Raw genomic sequence first — 20,934 nt, 5'->3', positions numbered from 1 at the left:
CTACAACCGGCTTATTCATTTGAAGTACAACAACAATCCCCAATAAGTGTCGACGACGAACGCTCAATTATCAATAATGAGCGGTAATTCGCTTATTAGTGGTTGGAGGAGGTTGTTGACAAAGTTGTGTTGACATATTTACAAGCTCGCTCGCCTTCTTTCTCTCGCTCGATCTCACGGGAATCCCAAAAAATCTCACGAGTGCGCGCGCAAGCTATCGACTGGCACAGCTGCTGTTGTCGTGTCACCTCCACGGCCCGCCGGGACCGTCGTATGTCGCGCACACGCACGCGCACACGCACCGATGTTTACGCGTGGCGAGGATCAACCACTGCGGGTCAGAGGTCGACTAATGCACAGCTGCACAGCTGCAGGCAAGATGAAGATGATGATGATGATGATGATGAAAACGATGAAGGAGATGATGATGATAGACGATGAAGACGAGAATCTTCCTCAAACAGGAAGTACGTGAAACCGTCATAACGAGAGTGGCTGGCCCCCGGGAGCGAAAAACTGGAAAAGGAAGGCAGGATAATGATGAGGAAGAGGAGGATGAAGTGGATGATGATGAAGATGTGGAACATAAGGAACTCCCGTAAACAAGAAGTGAGACCGTGATAACCCCAGTGGCCCCAGGGGGGGGAAACGGGGGAAAAGATGAGGAGGAGGCGGATGAAGATGGTTTTTTTTGAATGGTTTTGACGTTTCATCCGCACGGAGCCTGCAAGGAACCACCTTTGAAACCGGGTCCCTCGCGCTTCCGCGTGTGCAACACATACGCATGACGTGGTTGTGCCAGTTGTGGCGTGACCGGACGTAAACACAAACGCCGACGGCGCCGACGACGACGACGGCGGACCGCCGTGTCGGTTGTTCTCTACCTTAGCGCTGACGTTCGAGCTCGTTCTCGCGCTCTTCGCATCCCCCGTCAGTGTTGCACGTTTACATCGCACGGGCTTCTTATTCGGTTTTTGGTGATTTCCAGTGGCGGCGTTACAGCGCCACCTCTGGCCTGGCATATCTACTGCAGCGTTTCAGCATCATTGTGTGGACACACACATTTCTTGAAACGATTCTGTATTAAAGGGATTTTTTTTTTCTTTGTTCACGAACAAGAAGACGATCAGCTCCGTTTCCGGGTGGACGGGGCCCGAGCTTCATGTGGTCCGTGGGTGCGCCCGCGATACGAAGCGCTCGGTCTTCTGCGGGGGGAGTGCTCGTCATTGTCACCGCCGCACGCGGCGATGGAGGAGTCCTCGCAAAACCTCTGGCGATGGCACGAACCAGAGCTGATAATCAAATGGCCAAACGAACAAGAAAATGACAGACGCAATCTGATCCTTTACTGAACACAAAGACCTGCTTACTGTACAAACCATTGGAGGACGCCCCCCCCCCCCCGCCCCCATTCTTGGAATCATGATGACACTCTAACCCATGAGAGGAGTAATTCCCTTAGAAGGAATTAGATGTTTCGTGGACATTTGTCAGCCGCTTCCTGTCGCCCGCAGCAGCACTTCCTGTCACCGCCGTGACGGGTGATGGGGTGGGGTGCCCGCGAGTACGAGGGCGTGCGCGGGCCCACAAAGGGTGCGCGTGTCAGGAAAAGACGTCGCCCACGCAGGAATTAAACCATTTGTTTGTGCTGAAGTCAGCACAAACATGCACACACCTCAGCGCAAAGCTGCTCCAATTTAGCAACGGTGCACACACACTGGCCGACCCGATGATGTCATCTCGATATTTGAACGGTGCTCCAAAAGATGCTGAGGAGGGAAAACATCAAAGGAAAACACGAAGATCTGATGTGCGGTCAATTTGCATACAATGAGTGGTCATTGTTTGTGCGTGTTCGTTTGTGTCTGTGTGTGTGTGTGTAGTGTGTGTGCGTGTGTCATGTTACACAGAGTCGATTGTGTGTTCACAGGTGTTGGACGCCATGTTTGCTCACGAGGCGCACCTAAGATGCTAAGGGCAGAGAGTACGATGATGATTAGGATGTAGATGATGAGGGGAATGTTCTGGAATGCGTGCATAAGTGTCCCCCAGCTGTGTTGCCCCAATTACCCCCCCCCGCATCCTTTCCCCCTGTGAGGCCCCCAGCTGCACCCCTGACACAAGAACATATCATCGTCTTCCTCGTCCGCATCCTCATTCGCTTCCTCTTGATCTTCGTCTTACTCGAGGCTCACAAGAACATTAAACGGCCCATCAAGGCGTCGTTAACGAGCGCTTGACGGCACTGTTGCATTGTGGGTAATCACCGCTGTTAACGCACACGCAGACGCTGTGAACATGTCATGTGACTCATCTGTGGCGTGACACGTCGACATGCGCCAGCGTCCCCGAATGCCAACAACGGCTTCAGCTATCGGACATGGCTAATATGCGTGTGTGTGTGTGTGTGTGCGTGGGTGGGTGGGAGGTTTGAGTGTGAGAGAGCGAGTGTGTGAGCATGTGTGTGTGTTTGTGCATGAGTGTGAGTGAGAGTCTGTGTGTATGTGTGAGTGAGAAACTGTGCTTGTCTGCGAGTGTGTGTGTGTAATCTTAACTACGGTTAAGATTGTGTGTGTCTATTTTTAGAAGCGCGCGTTTGTTGACGTGCACACAAAAGAAGAATTGATGATGTCATAATCAGGTGTGAAAGGCCCATGAAAGATTCACGAGGCCGACAAATAATTGATGCTATTATGGGATGTTTAATGCATGTGATGTATTTACATTAATGGCTGCCTACTCTATTATTTCATGTGTCTACGTTGTCACGGCAACAAAACACATAATGGCGTCAAGACCTGCTCAAACACGCTTTTCGATGGCGATCTCATTGGCCGCTGCTCGCTAACAACATCACGTGACTCACCTGTCAATCATTTCACTTCAGCCACTCCCAGGAAGTTGACCAGGTGATGGGCGGGGCAGGAAGTGAGGACACAGGAAGTGAAGGCAGTCACCTGAAGCTCCAAAGTACAAATACGTTTTCCAACGTAGCAAGTGAAATGAAAAAGCCTGTCAGAAAAGTAAATACTCAAGTACAGATACCTGAGAAATGGACTTTACTTTAGTCACCAAGTATTTGTACTTTGTTACTTGCCACCAGTGGGAAGCGGACTCGCTGAGCGAGCTGAACGCCGTCTGCCGTCGTTAATGGCCTCCCACATGAATAAAACAGCACGGCGGCCGCGCGCCTTCGCCATTTCCTGTCGAGTCAACATAATTGACTGAAAACTTCAGGTCAACTTCCTCGTCACGGTTGCACACTTTATGAGGATGAATAAATAACGACGTATTGTGCCGCCGCCATTTGACACGTGTGCGCGCGCTTGTTCACGCCGCGCTGAACAGGCCGACATGTGGAAACGCAGACAGGAAGTGGACCGGCTAATTGGATGTCGCCATCCTCCGATGTTCCTTCTGCCTCCGTGGGCCGCTGGCTCCGCCCCCGACACAGGACTCCCCCTCAGGAAGACTTGAGGACAGGAAGTTGAGACACGGGCGCGAAGACGCAGGAAGTGAAGACTTGAGGACAGGAAGTGAAGATGACATTTACGAAGAAGACAAAGTGGAGTCAGGATGAAGACAGGAAATGAAGACGTGAGGACAGGAAGTTGAGACATGGGCGTGAAGATGCAGGAAGTGACGAATGTTAGCATTGAGACAAGAGTAATAATTACAAAGTGGCTACAAAGTAGCCGACTTGTTTTTATTACTCATATGATTGCAGTAATATGTTTTGACTGTGTGTGTGTGTGTGTGTGTGTGTTCTTGTGTGTTGCTGACACTGCTAATTGATAGGACCAGAGGAGGACCTAAGGGGCGGGGCTTGATTCTCGGGAAATCCCACGCCTGCACTCTCACGCGCACGCTCTGCGAGTGTGAGACGGCCGCAGAGCTCTCGAGGCTGCGGACGGACGACGAGCGCGAGAACCATGAGGACTCCGCATCCTCTGATGCTCGGCTTCGCGCTCGCCGCCGCCGCCGCCGCCGCCGCTTTCCCCGCCAGCGTCAACATAGGTGAGCTCACCTCGCACGCGCCCCGTCGCACAACATCATATACATCATCATACGAATCGCTATGCGCATCAGAGACATATGCGTTCCACATGCCTCACTGCATCGTGTCTACCATATTTATGGATGTATCACACGCACGTGCGTGTGTGTCCAACATTCCAAAGTGTGTTTGAAGTTCATCCACGTGCACAGAAAGTCATTACACGTTCATTCCAACTCAAGTTTGCGTGTGCGTGTTTTTGCATTTTTGTGTGCATGTCTGTAGGTGTGTACGTACACATGGATTTGTGTGTTTTCGCATGTTTGCACACATGTATATGAATATATGTTTGTGCATTTGTGTAAACGTGTCTGTATGTGTGCGCATGTTCATGTATGTAGGTGTTTGTGCCTTTGTGTGTTGTGTGTATTTTTGTGTACGTTTATGCATTTGTGTGTGCGATGTGTATATTTGTGTGTGGGAATACAGAGAATACTTTTGAAACATAAAGACATTGGCAAAAAACAGTCACTGAGCAATAAAGGGTTAATAGTTATCTGGTCATGCCGGCACGATTATTTATTTATTTTTTGGGGACAATTGTGCAAAAAGTTCTCTAGCGATGAGAGCAGTTGGAATGACTAATAGAGCAATAGTCCGGTGCAGTGACCATTGTGCAAATGGCGCAGAGACTTCAAGAAAGGTATGCAGTTTAAAGTGGCCAGTAGTGCGATAATCTGGGACAATGTCGATTGCGCAAATATTGCAGATTCTACTCTGTTGATTGTGCAAATGGTACACATGCTACTCAGGCACATGAGTGGCCGGTATTGGTCAACAACAGATATGCAACGAGTGCAGCGTGGCGAGACTACTACAGTGAGTGCCTCGGCCGCTCCGCTTCATGTCGATACGCGGACTCGTCACCGTCTTTGATGAGGCCGATGACTGTGGTGTCATCTGCAAACTTCAGGAGTTTGCAGATGACACTAACTCCCGCAACCTCGGGGCGCCCCAGTGCTGATGCTGCGTGTGGATGTGGCGGCTTCCCCCAGCCTCACCTGCTGTGTCCTGCCCGTCAGGAAGCTGTAAATCCACTGGCAGATGGCAGGCGAGACGCTGAGCTGGAGAAGCTTGGAGGAGAGGAGTTCGGGGATGATGGTATTGAACGCAGAGCTGAAGTCCACGAACAGGATACTCGCTTTACTGTTCTGTTTCCATTTCCCTTCTCTACTTCCTGTTCTGTCTTCACTTCCTGTTGTCCGCGCCGTTGAGGTGTTCTAGGATGAAGTACGGTCCCATGTTGACCGCATCGTCCGCGGACCTGTTTGCTCGGTAGGGAAACTGCAGGGGGTCGAGCGGGGGACCTGTGACTCTCTTGAGGTGGTCCAGCGCGAGGCGTTCGAAGGACTTCATGACCACAGATGTCAAGGCGACAGGCCTGTAGCCATTCAGACCCGAGATTGTAGTTTTCTTGGGGACTGGGATGACGGTGGAGCGTTTGGAACAGGATGCTACTTCGCACCGTTCCAGAGATCGATTGAAGATCTGAGTGGAGACTGGAGCGAGCTGTTCCGCGCAGACTTTGAGGCAGGATGGGGACGCAAGGTGCGGGCCTGCCGCTTTGTTCGCCTTCTGTTGTGTGAAGATGCGTCTCACATCCCGTTCGTGGATGGTTAACGCAGAAGTCAGAGATGTGATGGTGGTCGGGGGTGCGGCCGGGTGGGTGCGGGGTGTGAAAGCGTCCTTTTTAAATCTGCAGTAGAAGGTGTTCCAGTCGTTGGATGTGAGTGCAAACAATTTCAGTACTTGGTGTCAGAGCCTGTCAGTATTGTGTGTGAATTACAATTGTTGTAGTTTGTGAACATTTCAATAGTGTGCGAGAGGTCGTGCCTTTTTAATTATTTCCCCGATGGCCCTACGCGTGTTCGCGTGTGCGTGCGTGACTGATCGACAGGCGAGTCAGTCTTAATCGGTCTGCGCGGCGCCCCCCGCAGGAGGACTTTTCCCGGCCGGGTCGCACGAGCAGGAAGTGTTCCGCTTCGCCGTGACGCGCCGCGCCGGCGACGTTCCCAAACTGCTGCCTCAGATGGACGCCGTGGACGCCGGCAGCAGCTTCGCCATGACGTACGCTCGTGAGTACGCTTCGTCGTCGTCGTCGTCATCAACAGCTTTGTGTTCGTCGTCGTCGTTCTCCAAATCATCATTTTCAGCACCTTCTGCATCGTGGTGCGGGGGAGGGGCAGTGTCCTAAATGGAGGAGTCCATCAAAAGCTTGTGGCGGCGCACTAAAAGGAGCGGCGGCGAGGGCCCGAGGGTGTCAAGTCGTCGCCGCAGTCAACAATGTGCTGACCTCCTTCGGTCGAGCCGCCCACAAAAGACGGAACCGCCCCAAAAAAAGACCAAAATAAATAGATAGAAAGAAACACGCATGCTCTCCCGTCACTTCCTGTTCTCTTCATCCACTTTCTAATCTCTATCCCATTTTGACTTCCTGTTTTGTTTCTACGTCCGGATTTCTATTTCTACATCCTGTTCTGCTTCTACTTCTCGCTTGTTTCTATTTACTGTTCCGTTTCCATTTCCCTTCTCTACTTCCTGTTCTGTCTTCACTTCCCGTTGTCCGCTTCCACCGTTTCCTTGAGCGCGGCCGCTCTCGTGGCCCCTCCCCCTCCGTCTGCTACCCCCGTGGCGTACGCGTTCTGTCACTCGGCTTTAACGCTAAGCGAAAGTGAGCTCATTAGCACGAGAGCCTCGGCCGCGGGGCAGCCGCCTTTAGTTAGCACGATAGCCGAGGCGTGTCGTGAGTGCTGCCGGCCATATTTGTTTTTGTCTTCCGGTAAGTGAAGCGAAACATTTGAGGAACTTTTATGTGCTGGTGACGCTGATACCATGTGAACTGTGTGCGGGCGCGCGCGTGTCAGTCTGCTCGCAGTTCGCCAAGGGCGTCCACGCGGTGATGGGCGTGTACGACCAGCGGACCGTCGACACGGTGTCGTCCTTCTGCGGCTCGCTTCACGTCAGCTTCGTCACGCCGTCATTTCCCGGGCTGGCCGACAGCCCCTTCGTGCTGCAGCTACGGCCCGGCCTGCGGGAGGCGCTCGTGTCGCTGCTGGACCACTTCGGCTGGCAGCGCTTCGTCTACATGTACAGCGTGCACGAAGGTGACATCCTGACGCTCGTCTTTGGAGAACTTCATTTGACTTGAATGTTTGATGACGTTTCGGTGGGCGCCGATGGGCCCCCCGGCCACATGTTTTGGTTCCGTTCGCGGTCCGCAAACGTCTCGCTGCTCCGCTACACTAATGCTAATGCTAACACGCGGTTAGACACGCACATGCAAATGTGTTGACCGAGACAATTCTGCTAAACACCCCCAGAGGTTTTTGTCGCGTGATTGGTGGGAACACGATTGTCATATGATCTCACACGATGCGTGGCGGCGACGTGACGGTTGTATGCCGGTCGCGCGTCGCGTGGTGACCACCCGGTGGTCACGTGACGCTGAGCGGTCACCTGACAGCGGCGTGCCGATGAGCCGAGCGTGTGCTTGCGATGCGTTCAGGCGTGTCGGTCCTGAAGAAGGTTCTGGAGCGGGCGGCCTCGCGAGGCTGGCAGGTGACGTCCGTCAACTTGGACTCGCTGAACGAGCCCGGCTTCATCCGGCTGCTGGCCGACCTGGACTTCAAGAAGGAATTCCAGGTGGTTCTGGACTGCGAGTCGGACCGCCTCAACGCCATCCTGGCCCTGGTGCGTCCTCGTCGCCGCGTCCTCTTCCTGCCGGTCCGCCGGCGCCTTCAGACTCAGCGTCCGCTGTCTTGTCTTCTGCCAGATTTCAGCGCAGAAAAGAAACCTGAAGAACTATCAGTACATCCTCCTCAATATGGTAACTCCATTTATACACATGCTCGGAACCTCTACATTATAGAGGTGAAGATTCTATAATTCCTTCTGCTTTTTAGATTGCAAATGGTACTTCTACATACTATAATTTTAGATTCTGTTTCTAGATTCTTACTATAGTTCCAGATTCTCTATTTCTATATGCTGTACATGGAGATTCTTTACATGTATATTATCCGGGTCTATGCTTCTAGATGATATACTTTTAATTTCTGTACTTCTAGATTCCGTACGTTTAGATTTTTGTACTTGAAGATTTAACACGACTGGGTTCTTATTTTATCGGTTATTTTTTGGTCCTGTTCGGCTGTTCGGTTAAGCAGAATGGAAAATCTGCATCCCTTTCATGCCGGAACCGTTTAACTGTGTCACGGTGGAGTTTAGTGGTTTTATAATTGAGGTTTATTGGGAACCAGACGTGATCGGTCGAACAGAACAAAGTTTGAGTGTCCCTTGAGTGTCCCCCTGAGGAGGGCTCGGCTCTCTATTTTATTTGAAATCTTGTGTGCGCGTGTGAGGGCTTTGTGGAGCTGAACCTGACGGAGTTCCACGCGCTGTCCCCGAACGTGACGGGTTTCCAGCTGGTCGACTGGTCCGACGCGTCCGTGCTGACGGTCCAGCGGGACTGGAGGAACTTTGACTCCAAAGACGGCGGCGCGGCGCGGCGCGGTCTGCGGGTACGAGCCGCCGCGCACGCCGCTTCCCGTTGTGCACGCCACGCCCCTGACGCTGGTCCTCTGCTCTGATTGGTCAGTACGCGGGCGCGCTGACCTACGACGGCGTGAGCGCGGTGGCGGCGGCTTTTCAGAACCTCAGGCGCCAGCGCATCGACGTCTCTCGTCGCGGGAACGCCGGCGAGTGTCTCGGGAACCCCCCCGCGCCCTGGGGGCAGGGCATCGACATACAGAGGGCGCTGCAGCAGGTCGCGCATGCGAAACCACACGCACGAACGCGTGCTCACACAAAATCACATACGTGCACGCATAAGCGCTTACACGCACACCCTTTGTTCGTGTATGTGCACGCGTAGGTCCGTCTGGAGGGTCTGACAGGCCGCGTTCAGTTTGATGAGCGAGGACATCGGACCAACTTTACCCTCACGGTCATGGAACTGAGCCGCACTGGACCCCGGAAGGTGTGTGCGTGTCCGCGTTTTGTGACCGCGTTGGATTGCGTGCGCATACGCGTGTGTCTGCGTGGTATCCAGGTGGGCATGTGGAGCGAGCGGAGGGGCTACGTCAACACGGCCCGGTACAAGCCCACCCCGGAGGAGTTCTACGGGCTGCAGAACCGCACCTACATCGTCACTACCATCTTGGTGAGACCCGCAAGCGAAAACCTCCCCCGAGCAGTCCGGTCTCAGCCTCTTGTAGACCGCGTCCGAATGGAGCACTTTTTGGCAGCCGGCCCCTGAGGTCGCAGTGTGTTTCTTAATGGAGCACTTTTCGGCAGCTTCAGTGGCGGGGGACACGGGAGGCGGGGCTAGACGCAGTTCAGTGCAGCGCCCCGATCGGTCGACGGCGACGCGACGCGATGAGATGAGATGAGGTCATGTGAGAGTAAAAAGGGGGCGTGGCTCGTCCTTCCAGGAAGCGCCCTACATGATGCTGAAGAAGAACCACGAGCAGCTGGCGGGAAACGACAAATACGAAGGTTACTGCGCCGAGCTGGCCGCCGAGATCGCCAAGCACGTGGGCTTCGCCTACCGACTGGAGCTGGTGGGCGACGGCAAGTACGGCGCCCGAGACCCCAGCAGCAAGATGTGGAACGGCATGGTGGGAGAGCTCGTCTACGGGGTGAGAGAGCGTGCATGGCAAACGCGGGTGATCGCGACAACAGATTTGATTGAAAACGGTGCGCTGCTCCGCTGCTACCGATAGTCACGACGTCATTAATGATGCCATCGATGTCGGCCGCTTGACCTTCCGTGAAAAATAATAAGTTGGGCCCCACCGATTCATTGACCGATATTAGCCCTTTGCAAATAAAATAACCCGCAGCAAAAATCCACCGGTTTTTGCAGATATTTTCCCACACGTTAACACAATACAAGGTAAGACAAAAATAATGACGTGCAAAAAAAAATAAAAAATCGATTCAAAAATTGGCAGATTTTTGCCCATTTTTCTCTCTGCTGTAAAGTTAAACAAATACTGGAGGACAAAGTCTTGGAAAACAGTCACATGTTTTGCCTGTAACATAACTTTATTGTTGGCTACTTTATTTTCTCATATCATTTTTGTAATTAATCGGTTATCCTAATTTAATCGGTATTGGCCTAAAAAAAAAAAACAAGTTGGGCCCTAATTGTAACTTTGTTTTAATCTGAGCGTATTTTACAAAGTGACTGTAAAGAACGTTACGATGTGTTGCTTTGAGATACGAGTGACCCGATTTGGAGTTGCAAGCAGAGATTTGAGAAACGAACGCTGTATGGTGGCAGTGAACTCACAGCGTGCTGCATTTGGGCAGGTAGTGAAATATTAATAAAAAGAAGTCTCGTGGTGAAAGTCTTCTTGGTTCATCGCTTCATAACTGCACTATACTGCCCCCGGTGGCCAAGTCGCACACACCAGAAGGAGTCGCAATGAACCCATCACGCTGCACAAACGGTTTCATTGTTTACATTTGACTTCATGTTGTTGTTACGATATGTTTTCTAAAGTAATTATTACGGATGGAACTCGTGAACATTTTCACAATGGATTAATCTGTCCATTTTTGGGATTATTCAATGAATCAGATTTTTAGAAAACGTTTGACTTTCCATCGCTTCATACAAAAACATGACATTATGTCAAAATCCACAGAGCCTAAAATGCTCCAAGATAAATTTGTGATTCAGTCAATGTTTTGGTCTGTAACATCCATGAGAAAATCGGCAACAATGTTGGCGATCATTTTGTTTTGGATTCAACACAAAGATAAGCTGTCTGTTTATTGTCTGAGAAGATTGACTGTCGAGAGGCTGAAATCATTTTAAGTTCAAGAGGGTCGCGAAACGTCTAATTGGTTATCAAAATAGTTGTTGATTCATCAATTAACTGTTGCACCTCTAGTAAATATTATGGAGTGCTATTTTCCTTATTAAAGAAGAACGTTACAGAATGTTTTGTTGTCGATTTTTTTGGGTGAGGCTCCAACTGATGAATGGCATTTCCATTCATCCCAATGGGCAAAGATGATTCGAGATCTGAGTGTATAGTGGCCAACTTGCAGCCTAGCTTGCTAAGCGCGGTAGCCTCCGTTAGCGTAGTGTGCTAAACACGACAACGTCTGTTAGCGTCACGCGATGAATGCGATAGCGTCCGTTCCCTTCGTGTGCTAAACACGATAGCATCCGTATGCTTCGCGTACTAAACACGACCGCTTCCGTTAGCTTCACAGTGCTAAACGCGATAGCGTCCGTTAGCGCCGTGCGCTAAACGCGATAGCGTCCGTTAGGTTCACGTGCTAAATGTGATAACTTCCATTAGCTTCACGTGCTAAACGCCATAGCGTCCGTTAGCTTCCGGTGCTAAACATGACAGCGTCCATTAGCTTCATGTACTGAACGCGTTAGCTCCTGTTAGCTTTGTGTGCTAAGCCCTGTCGGCGTGTTGGCGCAGAAGGCGGACGTGGCGGTGGCGCCGTTGACCATCACGCTGGTGCGCGAGCAGGTGATCGACTTCACCAAACCCTTCATGTCGCTCGGCATCTCCATCATGATCAAGAAGCCCACCAAGTCCAAACCGGGCGTCTTCTCCTTCCTGGACCCGCTGGCCTACGAGATCTGGATGTGCATCGTCTTCGCCTACATCGGCGTGAGCGTCGTGCTCTTCCTGGTGAGGCCCCGCCCCCGCCGCGCACGCGGAGCAAAGGGAGCTTTGATGTGATCGGTTCCCGACGTGTCAGGTGAGTCGCTTCAGTCCGTACGAGTGGAAGAAGAGTGAGGAGGAAGACGAGGTGGAGGAAGACGAAGCGCCGCCCACCACTTCCAAACACGTTGCCGGTACGGCATCGTCGTCATCACGATCGTCTTCGTCGACTCGGCCGTCGTGCCTTCTGCTTGAGCGTCATGTGACGTGATGTCTTCCTGCCAGGACTTCCACTTCCTGCGTGCCACAAAGACAAAGAAAAAGAGAGTCCGGAGCACACCAACGACTTCGGCATCTTCAACTCTCTGTGGTTCTCCTTGGGAGCCTTCATGCAGCAAGGATGCGACATCTCACCCAGGTCTGACACCGCGCCCCGTCACGCGGCTTATGGCGCGTCTCGTTACGACGGGTCACGTGTGGACGCTTCCCCCCCTCCGCCGCCGTCCCCCTTCTCAGGTCCCTGTCGGGCCGCATCGTGGGCGGCGTGTGGTGGTTCTTCACGCTGATCATCATCTCGTCGTACACGGCCAACCTGGCGGCGTTCCTGACGGTGGAGCGCATGGTGTCGCCCATCGAGAGCGCCGAGGACCTGGCCAAGCAGAGCGAGATCACCTACGGGACGCTGGACGGCGGCTCCACCAAAGACTTCTTCAGGGTGAGCGCGGGCCGCCACGCTCTTCCTCTTCCTCTTCGTCTTCTGCGTGTGCGTGCATGTGTTTTTTATGTGCGTATGAGCGGATGTGAGTTGTGTGTCTATGTTTGTGTCGTGTTTTTACGGGTGTGTATTTTGTATGGTTGAAGAAGCTACAAAACACGCGAAGTGAGAGCAAGGGAATTTTGCAGACTTTTGCCGAACGTTCGTCCTCTTGTTGTCGCGCCCCGTCAGAGGTCCAAGATCGGCGTGTTCGAGAAGATGTGGTCGTACATGCGCGGCGCCGACCCGTCCGTCTTCGTCAAGAACACGGACGAAGGCGTGAGCCGCGTGCGCAAGTCCAAGGGCAAGTACGCCTACCTGCTGGAGTCGTCCATGAACGAGTACATCGAGCAGCGCGCGCCCTGCGACACCATCAAGGTGGGCGGCAACCTGGACTCCAAAGGCTACGGCGTGGCCACGCCCAAAGGCTCGTCGCTCAGGTACTCGCGTCGCATCGTTAGCCCCGCTAGCGTCGTTAACCTCGTGAGCGACCTTAGCCACGCTGGCCTAGTCTGCCCTGTTAGCATCATTAGCATTGTTCACCCCAAGTGAGGGCTTGTTGACAGGAAGTTAGCATGTTAGGGTTAGCAAGTTAGAGGACACGTTGCTACTAAAACCTGATATGACGACAATCATTGAATGTTATCGTGTGTTTACATTTTACAAGAATGTGTTATTACATTTCTTTTGTTTTGTTAAATGTTAAGTTTCATTGTGATGTTTTATTACATTTGTTGCGTTTTAGTATAGCGCGTTTTTACTTACTATTTGAATTGTTACTTTACATTCATGTGTTAACTTTTGTATGCGATATTACATGGATTATGACTTGTTACGTACATGTTACTACAATGGGACATCTTACCATGATGTGTTTCCACTCGTATGACGTGTTATAACAATGTCTTGTTGCATTTATCTCGTATTGTTATGTCGTTACATGTTATTACACATTGGTTTGTGTTATTATGTGTTAGTTGTGGGATTACAGTACACGTCCTTATGTGTTGTCACACGCGTGTGTGCATGTGTGTATGTGTGCGTGTCTTTGTCTCATGTCCGTCTCTCTCTTCTGTCTGTCAGTCCGTCTGACGTCCGTGACTCCGCCCCCGCGCCAGCGTGTCCGTCCGCTCATCTGCGCGTCGGCCGATCGCGGCTGCCGACCGCTGACGCCTTTTAACGCTCGGGTCAGTGACGCCACATAGCTTAGCAACATGCTAGCTTAGCAACACGCTGACAACATACGATACGTCCTAGCAACGCATGACACAACCGTGGCATGTCGCCTAGCAACCGTTGCCTTAAAGAGAAGCTTTGATTTCGGAGCGGCTTTTGTTCTCGCGCTCCGTCTTCCACTTCTTCGACCAGCATGCGATTGTTCGCTTCCCTCATTTGCGCTTTTGTCCACAGCGACGCACGACTCAGCACTTTTACGACAACAACGGCGAGGACAATTCGGGCTGCAGTTGCTTAGCAACATGTCTCTGCACACACACACGCGCGCACACTTAATTGCTATTTAGAGTGTTAAGGTTTTGTGTGTGTGTGTGTTTTGTAAGCGTTTATGTTTGTTTTTTATTTGTTTTTGTGTGAATATGTTTGTATGTCTTTGTGTATATTTTGGCTGTGTGTTCCGTTTGTGTGTGTATATATTTTTTTAAATATATTTGTGTGTACTTGTGTGTATATTTTTGCGTAAATGTGTTTGTGTGTATGTCTTTGTGTGTGTGTGTGTATGTTTTGTGTGCCTGTATAATTGTCTTTTTATCTGTTTGGTTTGTGCATGTACTTGTAAGTGCATGTGTGTGTGTCTTATGTGTCTGGATTTTGTGTGCGTGTGTCTAATGCGTGTGTGTGTATCTTTTTTGTGTTTGTTCTTTTTGTGTGGATGTTTTTCTGAGTTTGTATTGTATGTGTGTATTTTTTTCATGTCCGTTTAAGTCTTTTGTGCTTTGTGTGTTTGTACGTGTTTTTGTGTATCTTTAGTGTGCAGGTGTTTTGATTTTGTGTGGATGTTGTATGTCGATGTATGTATTGTTTGTGTGTTTTGTATGTGCATGTATGTTCCATGCGTGTGTGTATATATTTTTGTGTACGTGTATGTTTAGTGTGTTTTGTGTGTGTGTGTGAGGACACTAGTAAATGCAAACCCTGTCCTCTTTTGAAGCACTTCCTGTGTGTGATGAGATCATGTTTACGTTTTTTCCCCATCACATCCGGCGTATAGACATATGATTTTAAAGGGGCTTTTACGGAAATGAAAGTAATGTATTTTTACATAAATGTTAGTCGGATTATCGATGCTGTATGATGACACCCGCACAGTGTAGTAGTGCGGCTAACATAAGATAACATGCCTCTGCTGGATGTTATGTGACGCTATGTGTGGCGCTATGTGTGACGCTGTGTGTGACGTTATGTGATGTGATGTGCTGGCCGTCAGAATTCCCGTGAACCTGGCCGTGCTCAAGCTCAATGAGCAGGCCGTGTTAGACAAGTTGAAGAACAAGTGGTGGTACGACAAAGGTCAATGTGGACACAAGGACGCCGGCAGGAAGGTCAGTTAGAGATCGCTTGGACGCACCCCCGAACCCCGACCCCTGACCCCCCCTTAGCTCCCACGGCCTACCCCCACCTTCTCATTATCTTCCCTTCTTGTTGCTTTGAAGTTTCATCTTTTCGATTTTATTTTATTTCTATAATTTCTTTTTTAGTCTTATATTTGTCCTTTTGTTTTACGTTTTTTTTGTTGTATCTTTTTCCCTTTTTTGCTTAGTTTTGATTTTTCCTTTTGATCTTTTTTCCTGCAAACTTTTATTGTCCTTTTGTCTTTGTTTTTTGTGTGTGATTATTTGTATGTTTTGTTGTATTTTTTCAAATCTTGCTTTTGTTTTTTCCTTGTTGTGATTTTTGGAAGCTTTTGGTCCTTTGGTTGGACAGTTTTTCTGTCCTTTTCTGGTGTTTTTTTCTTCCTTTTGTCAGGGTAGTTTTTGTTTTGTCTTTCAGTTTTTGGTTTCATTTTCACTTTTGTTTTTGTTCAATCTAGTTTATGATTTTTTCTGCTTTTTTTTTTTTTTTTTTTTTTACAGTTTCTGCCTTTTTCCCTGTTGTTTTCTTATTCTTTTGTGTATTGTCCTTTTTTATTTTTACTTTTTTCAGTTTTTTTGTTGCATCATTTTAATGTTTTGGGACTATTTTTGATTTTCTTCTGTTGATCTATCCTTATTTTCCATTTTGTTTTTGTTGTCCTTTTACTTTTTGTTTTATATATTTTCATTTTTTGTCGTCTCCCCACCCGTTCTTCCGAGCGGAGCATGAACGCCTCGTAAATCGGCATGAGTCCGGCAACCTGCGGAGCCCCGCCCACAACGAAATGTAACCTTTGACATTCCCTTGAGGCCCCGCCCATCTTTTAACCACTCCTCTCTGATGTCAAAGGTCACGTTTTTGAGACAACCAAAGACGATGCTTTTGTCTCCAATCTGTCACGAATTCCTGAATTTCTATTTAAGGTTGTTAACGTCATGTTAACTTGTTCTGAACTTTGTCTTAACTTACTGTTTACTTCAGGTTAATTCCTTTGAACTTCCTGGTAACTTCTTGTGAACAGCTTGTTAACTTCATTTTAAATTGTTTGAACTTTACGTTAACTTCCTGTTAGCTTCATCTTAAAATCTCATTAACTTCCTGTTAACGTCATCTCACTTGCTGTTAACTTCTCACGAACGTGCTGTCAATTTCTTGTTAACGCCGTGTTGACTTCTTGTAAGCTCCGTTATCTTCCTATGAACTTCCTGTTAACTTGTTGCAACTTCCTGTTAATTTCCTGTTTCCGCCAAAACTTCTTAACGTTGCGAGCATGTTTTTGTTGTTGTCCAACGAACACGTATCATGTAAGCCAAGCTAACGGCACGTTTTATTTTGAAGCCCACATTAGGCTTCCTGTTGCGCTCGCGTGCTGACTTGCAAGACGCGTCGATCAACAGGACACTTTGGAGAGAAAAGCATTAGGAACCACAGGCCCCGCCCACTTTGAAAGCAGCATGCAAATGATGTCATGTGTCACGAACGCCGATAACCCCTTGCAACCTTTACGTTTTTGAAAGAATTTTTTTTTAAAGGATCTTTGAATCATTTTAAGAAACTTTCAAGCTTTTTAAGAAATGTTTACATTTTTCATGTATTTTGACGAACTTTTGAAAGAAACTTAAGTTTTTAAAGAAATAAACTTTTGAAGTGGTTTTCCTTTTCAATTTCTTTTTTTTCATTAAGAAACATTACTTTTAAAGGAATTTTTCAAGTTTAGACTATTATAAAATTCATTTTTTGTTTAAAAATGATTTTTTTTTTCCTCAAAGAAAGTTGTACTTTTTAATAATCTTTTCTTTTCATAAAACATTGAATTTTTAAGTTTTTAAAAGAAACCTTTTTTTTTTTTTTTTTTTAGCGCCAAAGTTTTTTAACCTTAACAAAATTTCTTGAAAGTTTCAAAGGTATCTTTTTAAGAAACGTTCATGTTTGGTTTTAAAGAAACTTTTTTTTTTGTTTGTTTAATGAAACATGCTTTTTAAGAAACTTTGAATTTATTTTCCTTTAAAAATTCCTTGTGTAATGTTTTGTTAAGACGATTTTTTTAAATAAACGATGATTTGTATATTAAATAATTTTTTTAAAATAAATTGTTACATTTGATAAGAGATTATTTTTTTTCCCTCTTCTCTGGGACACGCCCCCTGCCCGTTTGCGTTACGACACTACACTTCCCGTCAGCCTCTGCTGTGTTACCGTGGTGACGCAGTCAACTCGTCGGAATAGAATGCATTTGAATGCGTAAAGAAAGAAAAAAGAAGCTGTGGTTTTCTTGACCCCGCCCCCTTCGTTCTCGGACAGGACAAGACGAGCGCGTTGAGCCTGAGCAACGTGGCGGGAATCTTCTACATCCTGATTGGCGGCCTGGGCGTGGCCATGATGGTGGCGCTGCTCGACTTCTGCTACAAGTCGCGGCTCGAGTCGCGCAGGATGAAGGTGAGGAGGAGGAGGAGGAGGAGGAGGAAGTGGAGCAAATGAAGGAAGTTGGGATTTGTTTGCTCCAATTTCCTTGACGGCTGTCCACGGAAGAGGCGGCAACAACTGCAACGACGCAAACGCATTATCAGCGGACCCGCAAGCGAGAGGCCGTCAGGGACTTTATTCAAGAGTCCTTCTTTCTCTCTCTCTCTCTCTCGCGCACACACACACACGCACACGCACACGACCGAAACGCTCTGTCACGCGCTACAGAAATGTTGTGTGCAATTTCCGCAGCATGTGTGAGCGAATCATTTCGGTAAGGCAAGCGAGAGCGTTTCGGCAGAACGCGAAAATTGTTTCGAGTAGCGTGTGAGACGGACGCTTGGTCGCAGGAGCTGATCGACGCCGCCGTGCTGAGCAGCGGCCTGGGCGGCGTGACGCTGGCGCTGGCGGGCGACAACGCCGGCTGGCCTGCGTGAGGCGAGGCCGGGCCTGCCCTCCGACCCCACGAGAGCCGAGATGAACCGAGCGCACCTGAACGCGACGCCCGACCTTCGGCAACGCGCTGCTGCTTCTTCTTCTAACTTTTCTTCTACTACTTTTCTTCTTCTACTTTTCTTCTTCCTTTTGAGCCTGCCGTGTTGTTTGCAAGCTAATTCATTGAAATCGCATATGATCACTCCTCCTTTCACTTGCTTGTTGAACCCAAATTAAAATAATTACAAAATATGAGTCTTGTGTGATGATGCTGCCGATGAGAAGAGGACGACTTCTAGTTCAGCCCCTGCTAACTGACACAAAAGAGTTCAAAAATGACAACGAGTTTATGAAAAAGGTCCAAAGGCGATCTTTTAGGGCGATGACGTCGACAAGTCACATGGGCGATATCGACAACGTCAGAAATTGTCAAGCGTGAACTTTGGCACTCTGCTCACGCACATATGAACCTCCGTATTCTTATGTCTTCAGCGAACAATGGCCAACGTCGACGTTTACATACACTCGCATCATAACGTGACGTCTATTATTTGAAAAGTACAGTGAACTCCTAAAAGGGAAAGAGTTTGAATGTGATGCCAAAATATCTGGAAAGTAGTTGTGACTCGTCGAAATGACGAACAGCGATAACGTATCTGCAATTCCATTTTGCCGCGTCCAAACTCAGGCGGTCATCCCGCCTCAAATGGATGACGTCATTTTTGCCATTCACGTGTATGGCGCTCGCCGTTACACATATTCACGATTCGGCCGCAGATATCTGCTAGTGAATTACAGATAATTGCAACGAAACAACCTCACGAGCGTTCCAGATATCGACTGTAATATTTGATTTTGCTGAGATATGTATCGCTTCAGTTTGCTCAGTTAAAATTTGATTTAAGATGTCCAAAAGGGGAGATGTAGATATTTTGAACTGAGGTCAATTAAAGCTATCTCGAACTTGAAAATTTGAATTACAGCTACAGTATGTGCGACACATATCCAATCGAGCTGCTAAATGTTAACAGGGCTTGCCAAATAAAGTTCCATACGGATAAAATATACATACATATATATATATATATATATATATATACATATATATATATATATATATATATACTTAGATGACAATGAGATCCAAACGTTTTGAGGTTTGTGTTTTCCAATATAAAGGAGATAACTTATACTAACTACACGTTTGAAGCGCACTACAAAATGTCCAAGTGACCATTGGACACTTTAGAGGAGACAGTGGAGGATTCCCAACACAAGCAAGCACGCAAACAGAAAATAATATTAAAAGTTATTGTTATCACGTGGTGTGTATCTGTCTTTCCGAGTCATCTTGCACTTTATACACCATAATTCATATAGAAGCAACTCATTTCCTATTTGTTTCTATTCGGATACTTACGCAATAATCGAGCGCCGTCTGGTGGCCATTTGTGAAAACTCCAGCTATTGGTTGAGGGGAGTGTCGTCAGAACCGGCACAATCCTCGCATGCTACAAAAAATGTGTGCTTGTTTATTGGTCACAGTTTGTGCGATTTTATACATCATCATTTCTATAAATACGTAAAATACAACAAATGTATGCATTTTTTTGTATTAAATGTCTTTAAATTCGCGACATTAGGCACGATAGTTGTTCGTTTATTCACTTCCGGGATAATGGCAGGGCTGCCATCTTGTGGCGGTTTGAGAGCTCCCGCTATTGCGTGACTGGAGTCACGTGACACACGGGGCTGTTTGAATGTTCATTTCTATTGGCTGAGTGTAGCCACGTGACAACCGCCGAATCTTCTTCTGGATACAAAAAAAAAAAAAAAAAAGCTTGCGTGCTCATTACATCCAATTCGGATGATTGTCTCGTATGCAGAATAAAGACACTAAAGAACGACAGACCTGGTATTTTAAAATTATAAAATAAAAATATCCTTCAACTGCATCGAGACCTCGTGGCGCAACGGTAGCGCGTCTGACTCCAGATCAGAAGGTTGCGTGTTCAAATCACGTCGGGGTCATGGCCTTTTGACAAATGTCCTCCTGAAAAGGTAAACGTTGTGCAGCTATCATGCTCATAGCTTGCTCTTAGTCTTTACACGTACACATTTACAGTGGGTACGGAAAGTTTTCAGACCCCCTTAAATTTTTCACTCTTCGTTATATTGCAGCCATTTGTCAAAATTATTGTCAAAATAATTTGAGTTCATTTGGAAAAAGTTCTAGAAAGTCAACCATCACCGCAGCCCTCCACCAGTCGGGGATTCACGGCAGAGTGGCCCGACGGAAGCCTCTCCTCAGTGCGAGACACATGAAAGTCCGCATGGAGTTTGCTAAAAACACCTGAAGGACTCCAAGATGGTGAGAAATAAGATTATCTGGTCTGATGAGACCCAGATGGAACTTGTTGGCCTTAATTCTAAGTGGCATGTGTCGAGGAAAGCAGACATTGCTCATCACCTGTCCAATACAGTCCCAACAGTGAAGCGCGGTGGTGGCAGGCAGCATCACGCCGGGGGTGTTTTTCAGCCGCAGGGACAGGACGACCGGTTGCAATCGAAGGAAAGATGAATGCGGGCAAGTACAGGGATATCCAGGGACGAAAACCTTCTCCAGAGTGCTCAGGACCTCGGACTGGGCCGAAGGTTCGCCTTCAAAAAAGACAATGACCCTAAGTACGCAGCTAAAATACTGAAAGAGTGGCTTCAGAACAACTCGGTGACTGTTTTTGAATGGCCCAGCCAGAGCCCTGACTTAAACCCAATTGAGCTGCTCTGGAAAGACCTGAAAATGGCTGCCCACCGACGTTTACCATCTAACCTGACAGAACTGGAGAGGATCTGCAAAGAGGAATGGCAGAGGATCCCCAAATCCAGGTGTGGGAAAAACCTGTTGCGTCATTCCCAAAAAGACTCCTGGCTGTTTGAGCTCAAGAGGGTCCTTCTACTCAATACTCAGCAAAGGGTCTCCATAATTATGGCTGTGT

The 20,934-nt window shown here is 48.2% G+C and overlaps 1 protein-coding gene and 1 non-coding gene across 7 annotated transcripts; both read left to right on the top strand.

Annotated features, from left to right (window-relative positions):
* Positions 1 to 254: 254 nt before the first annotated feature.
* Positions 255 to 18,193, top strand: LOC133415612 (glutamate receptor 1-like). 6 transcript variants are annotated; one of them, XM_061701768.1, is made up of 19 exons: positions 255 to 1,810; positions 3,799 to 4,017; positions 5,995 to 6,132; positions 6,922 to 7,161; positions 7,563 to 7,747; positions 7,830 to 7,883; positions 8,419 to 8,577; positions 8,655 to 8,822; positions 8,931 to 9,035; positions 9,108 to 9,218; positions 9,490 to 9,696; positions 11,509 to 11,724; positions 11,795 to 11,891; positions 11,983 to 12,115; positions 12,214 to 12,412; positions 12,644 to 12,891; positions 14,895 to 15,009; positions 17,342 to 17,476; positions 17,854 to 18,193. In XM_061701768.1, the coding sequence occupies exons 2-19, from the start codon at positions 3,933 to 3,935 to the stop codon at positions 17,938 to 17,940; spliced, it is 2,682 nt and encodes an 893-aa protein (XP_061557752.1). In that variant the 5' UTR covers positions 255 to 1,810; positions 3,799 to 3,932; the 3' UTR covers positions 17,941 to 18,193. The 6 variants fall into 6 exon arrangements, 5 of the variants coding, with proteins under 5 accessions (XP_061557752.1, XP_061557753.1, XP_061557751.1 ...); XM_061701769.1 differs by lacking the exon at positions 255 to 1,810 and adding an exon at positions 2,445 to 3,597; XR_009770156.1 differs by lacking the exon at positions 255 to 1,810 and having other exon boundaries at positions 2,445 to 4,017; positions 17,342 to 17,777; positions 17,854 to 17,940.
* A 1,704-nt stretch (positions 18,194 to 19,897) lies between these two features.
* trnaw-cca (transfer RNA tryptophan (anticodon CCA)) lies at positions 19,898 to 19,969 on the top strand. Its single transcript has one exon. It is a non-coding gene; the product is annotated as a tRNA-Trp (tRNA).
* Positions 19,970 to 20,934: the final 965 nt, after the last annotated feature.

This window comes from Phycodurus eques, chromosome 17 (genome assembly GCF_024500275.1).
Source record: "Phycodurus eques isolate BA_2022a chromosome 17, UOR_Pequ_1.1, whole genome shotgun sequence".
NCBI lineage: Eukaryota > Metazoa > Chordata > Actinopteri > Syngnathiformes > Syngnathidae > Phycodurus > Phycodurus eques.
This window is presented reverse-complemented; position numbering and strand designations above follow the sequence as displayed.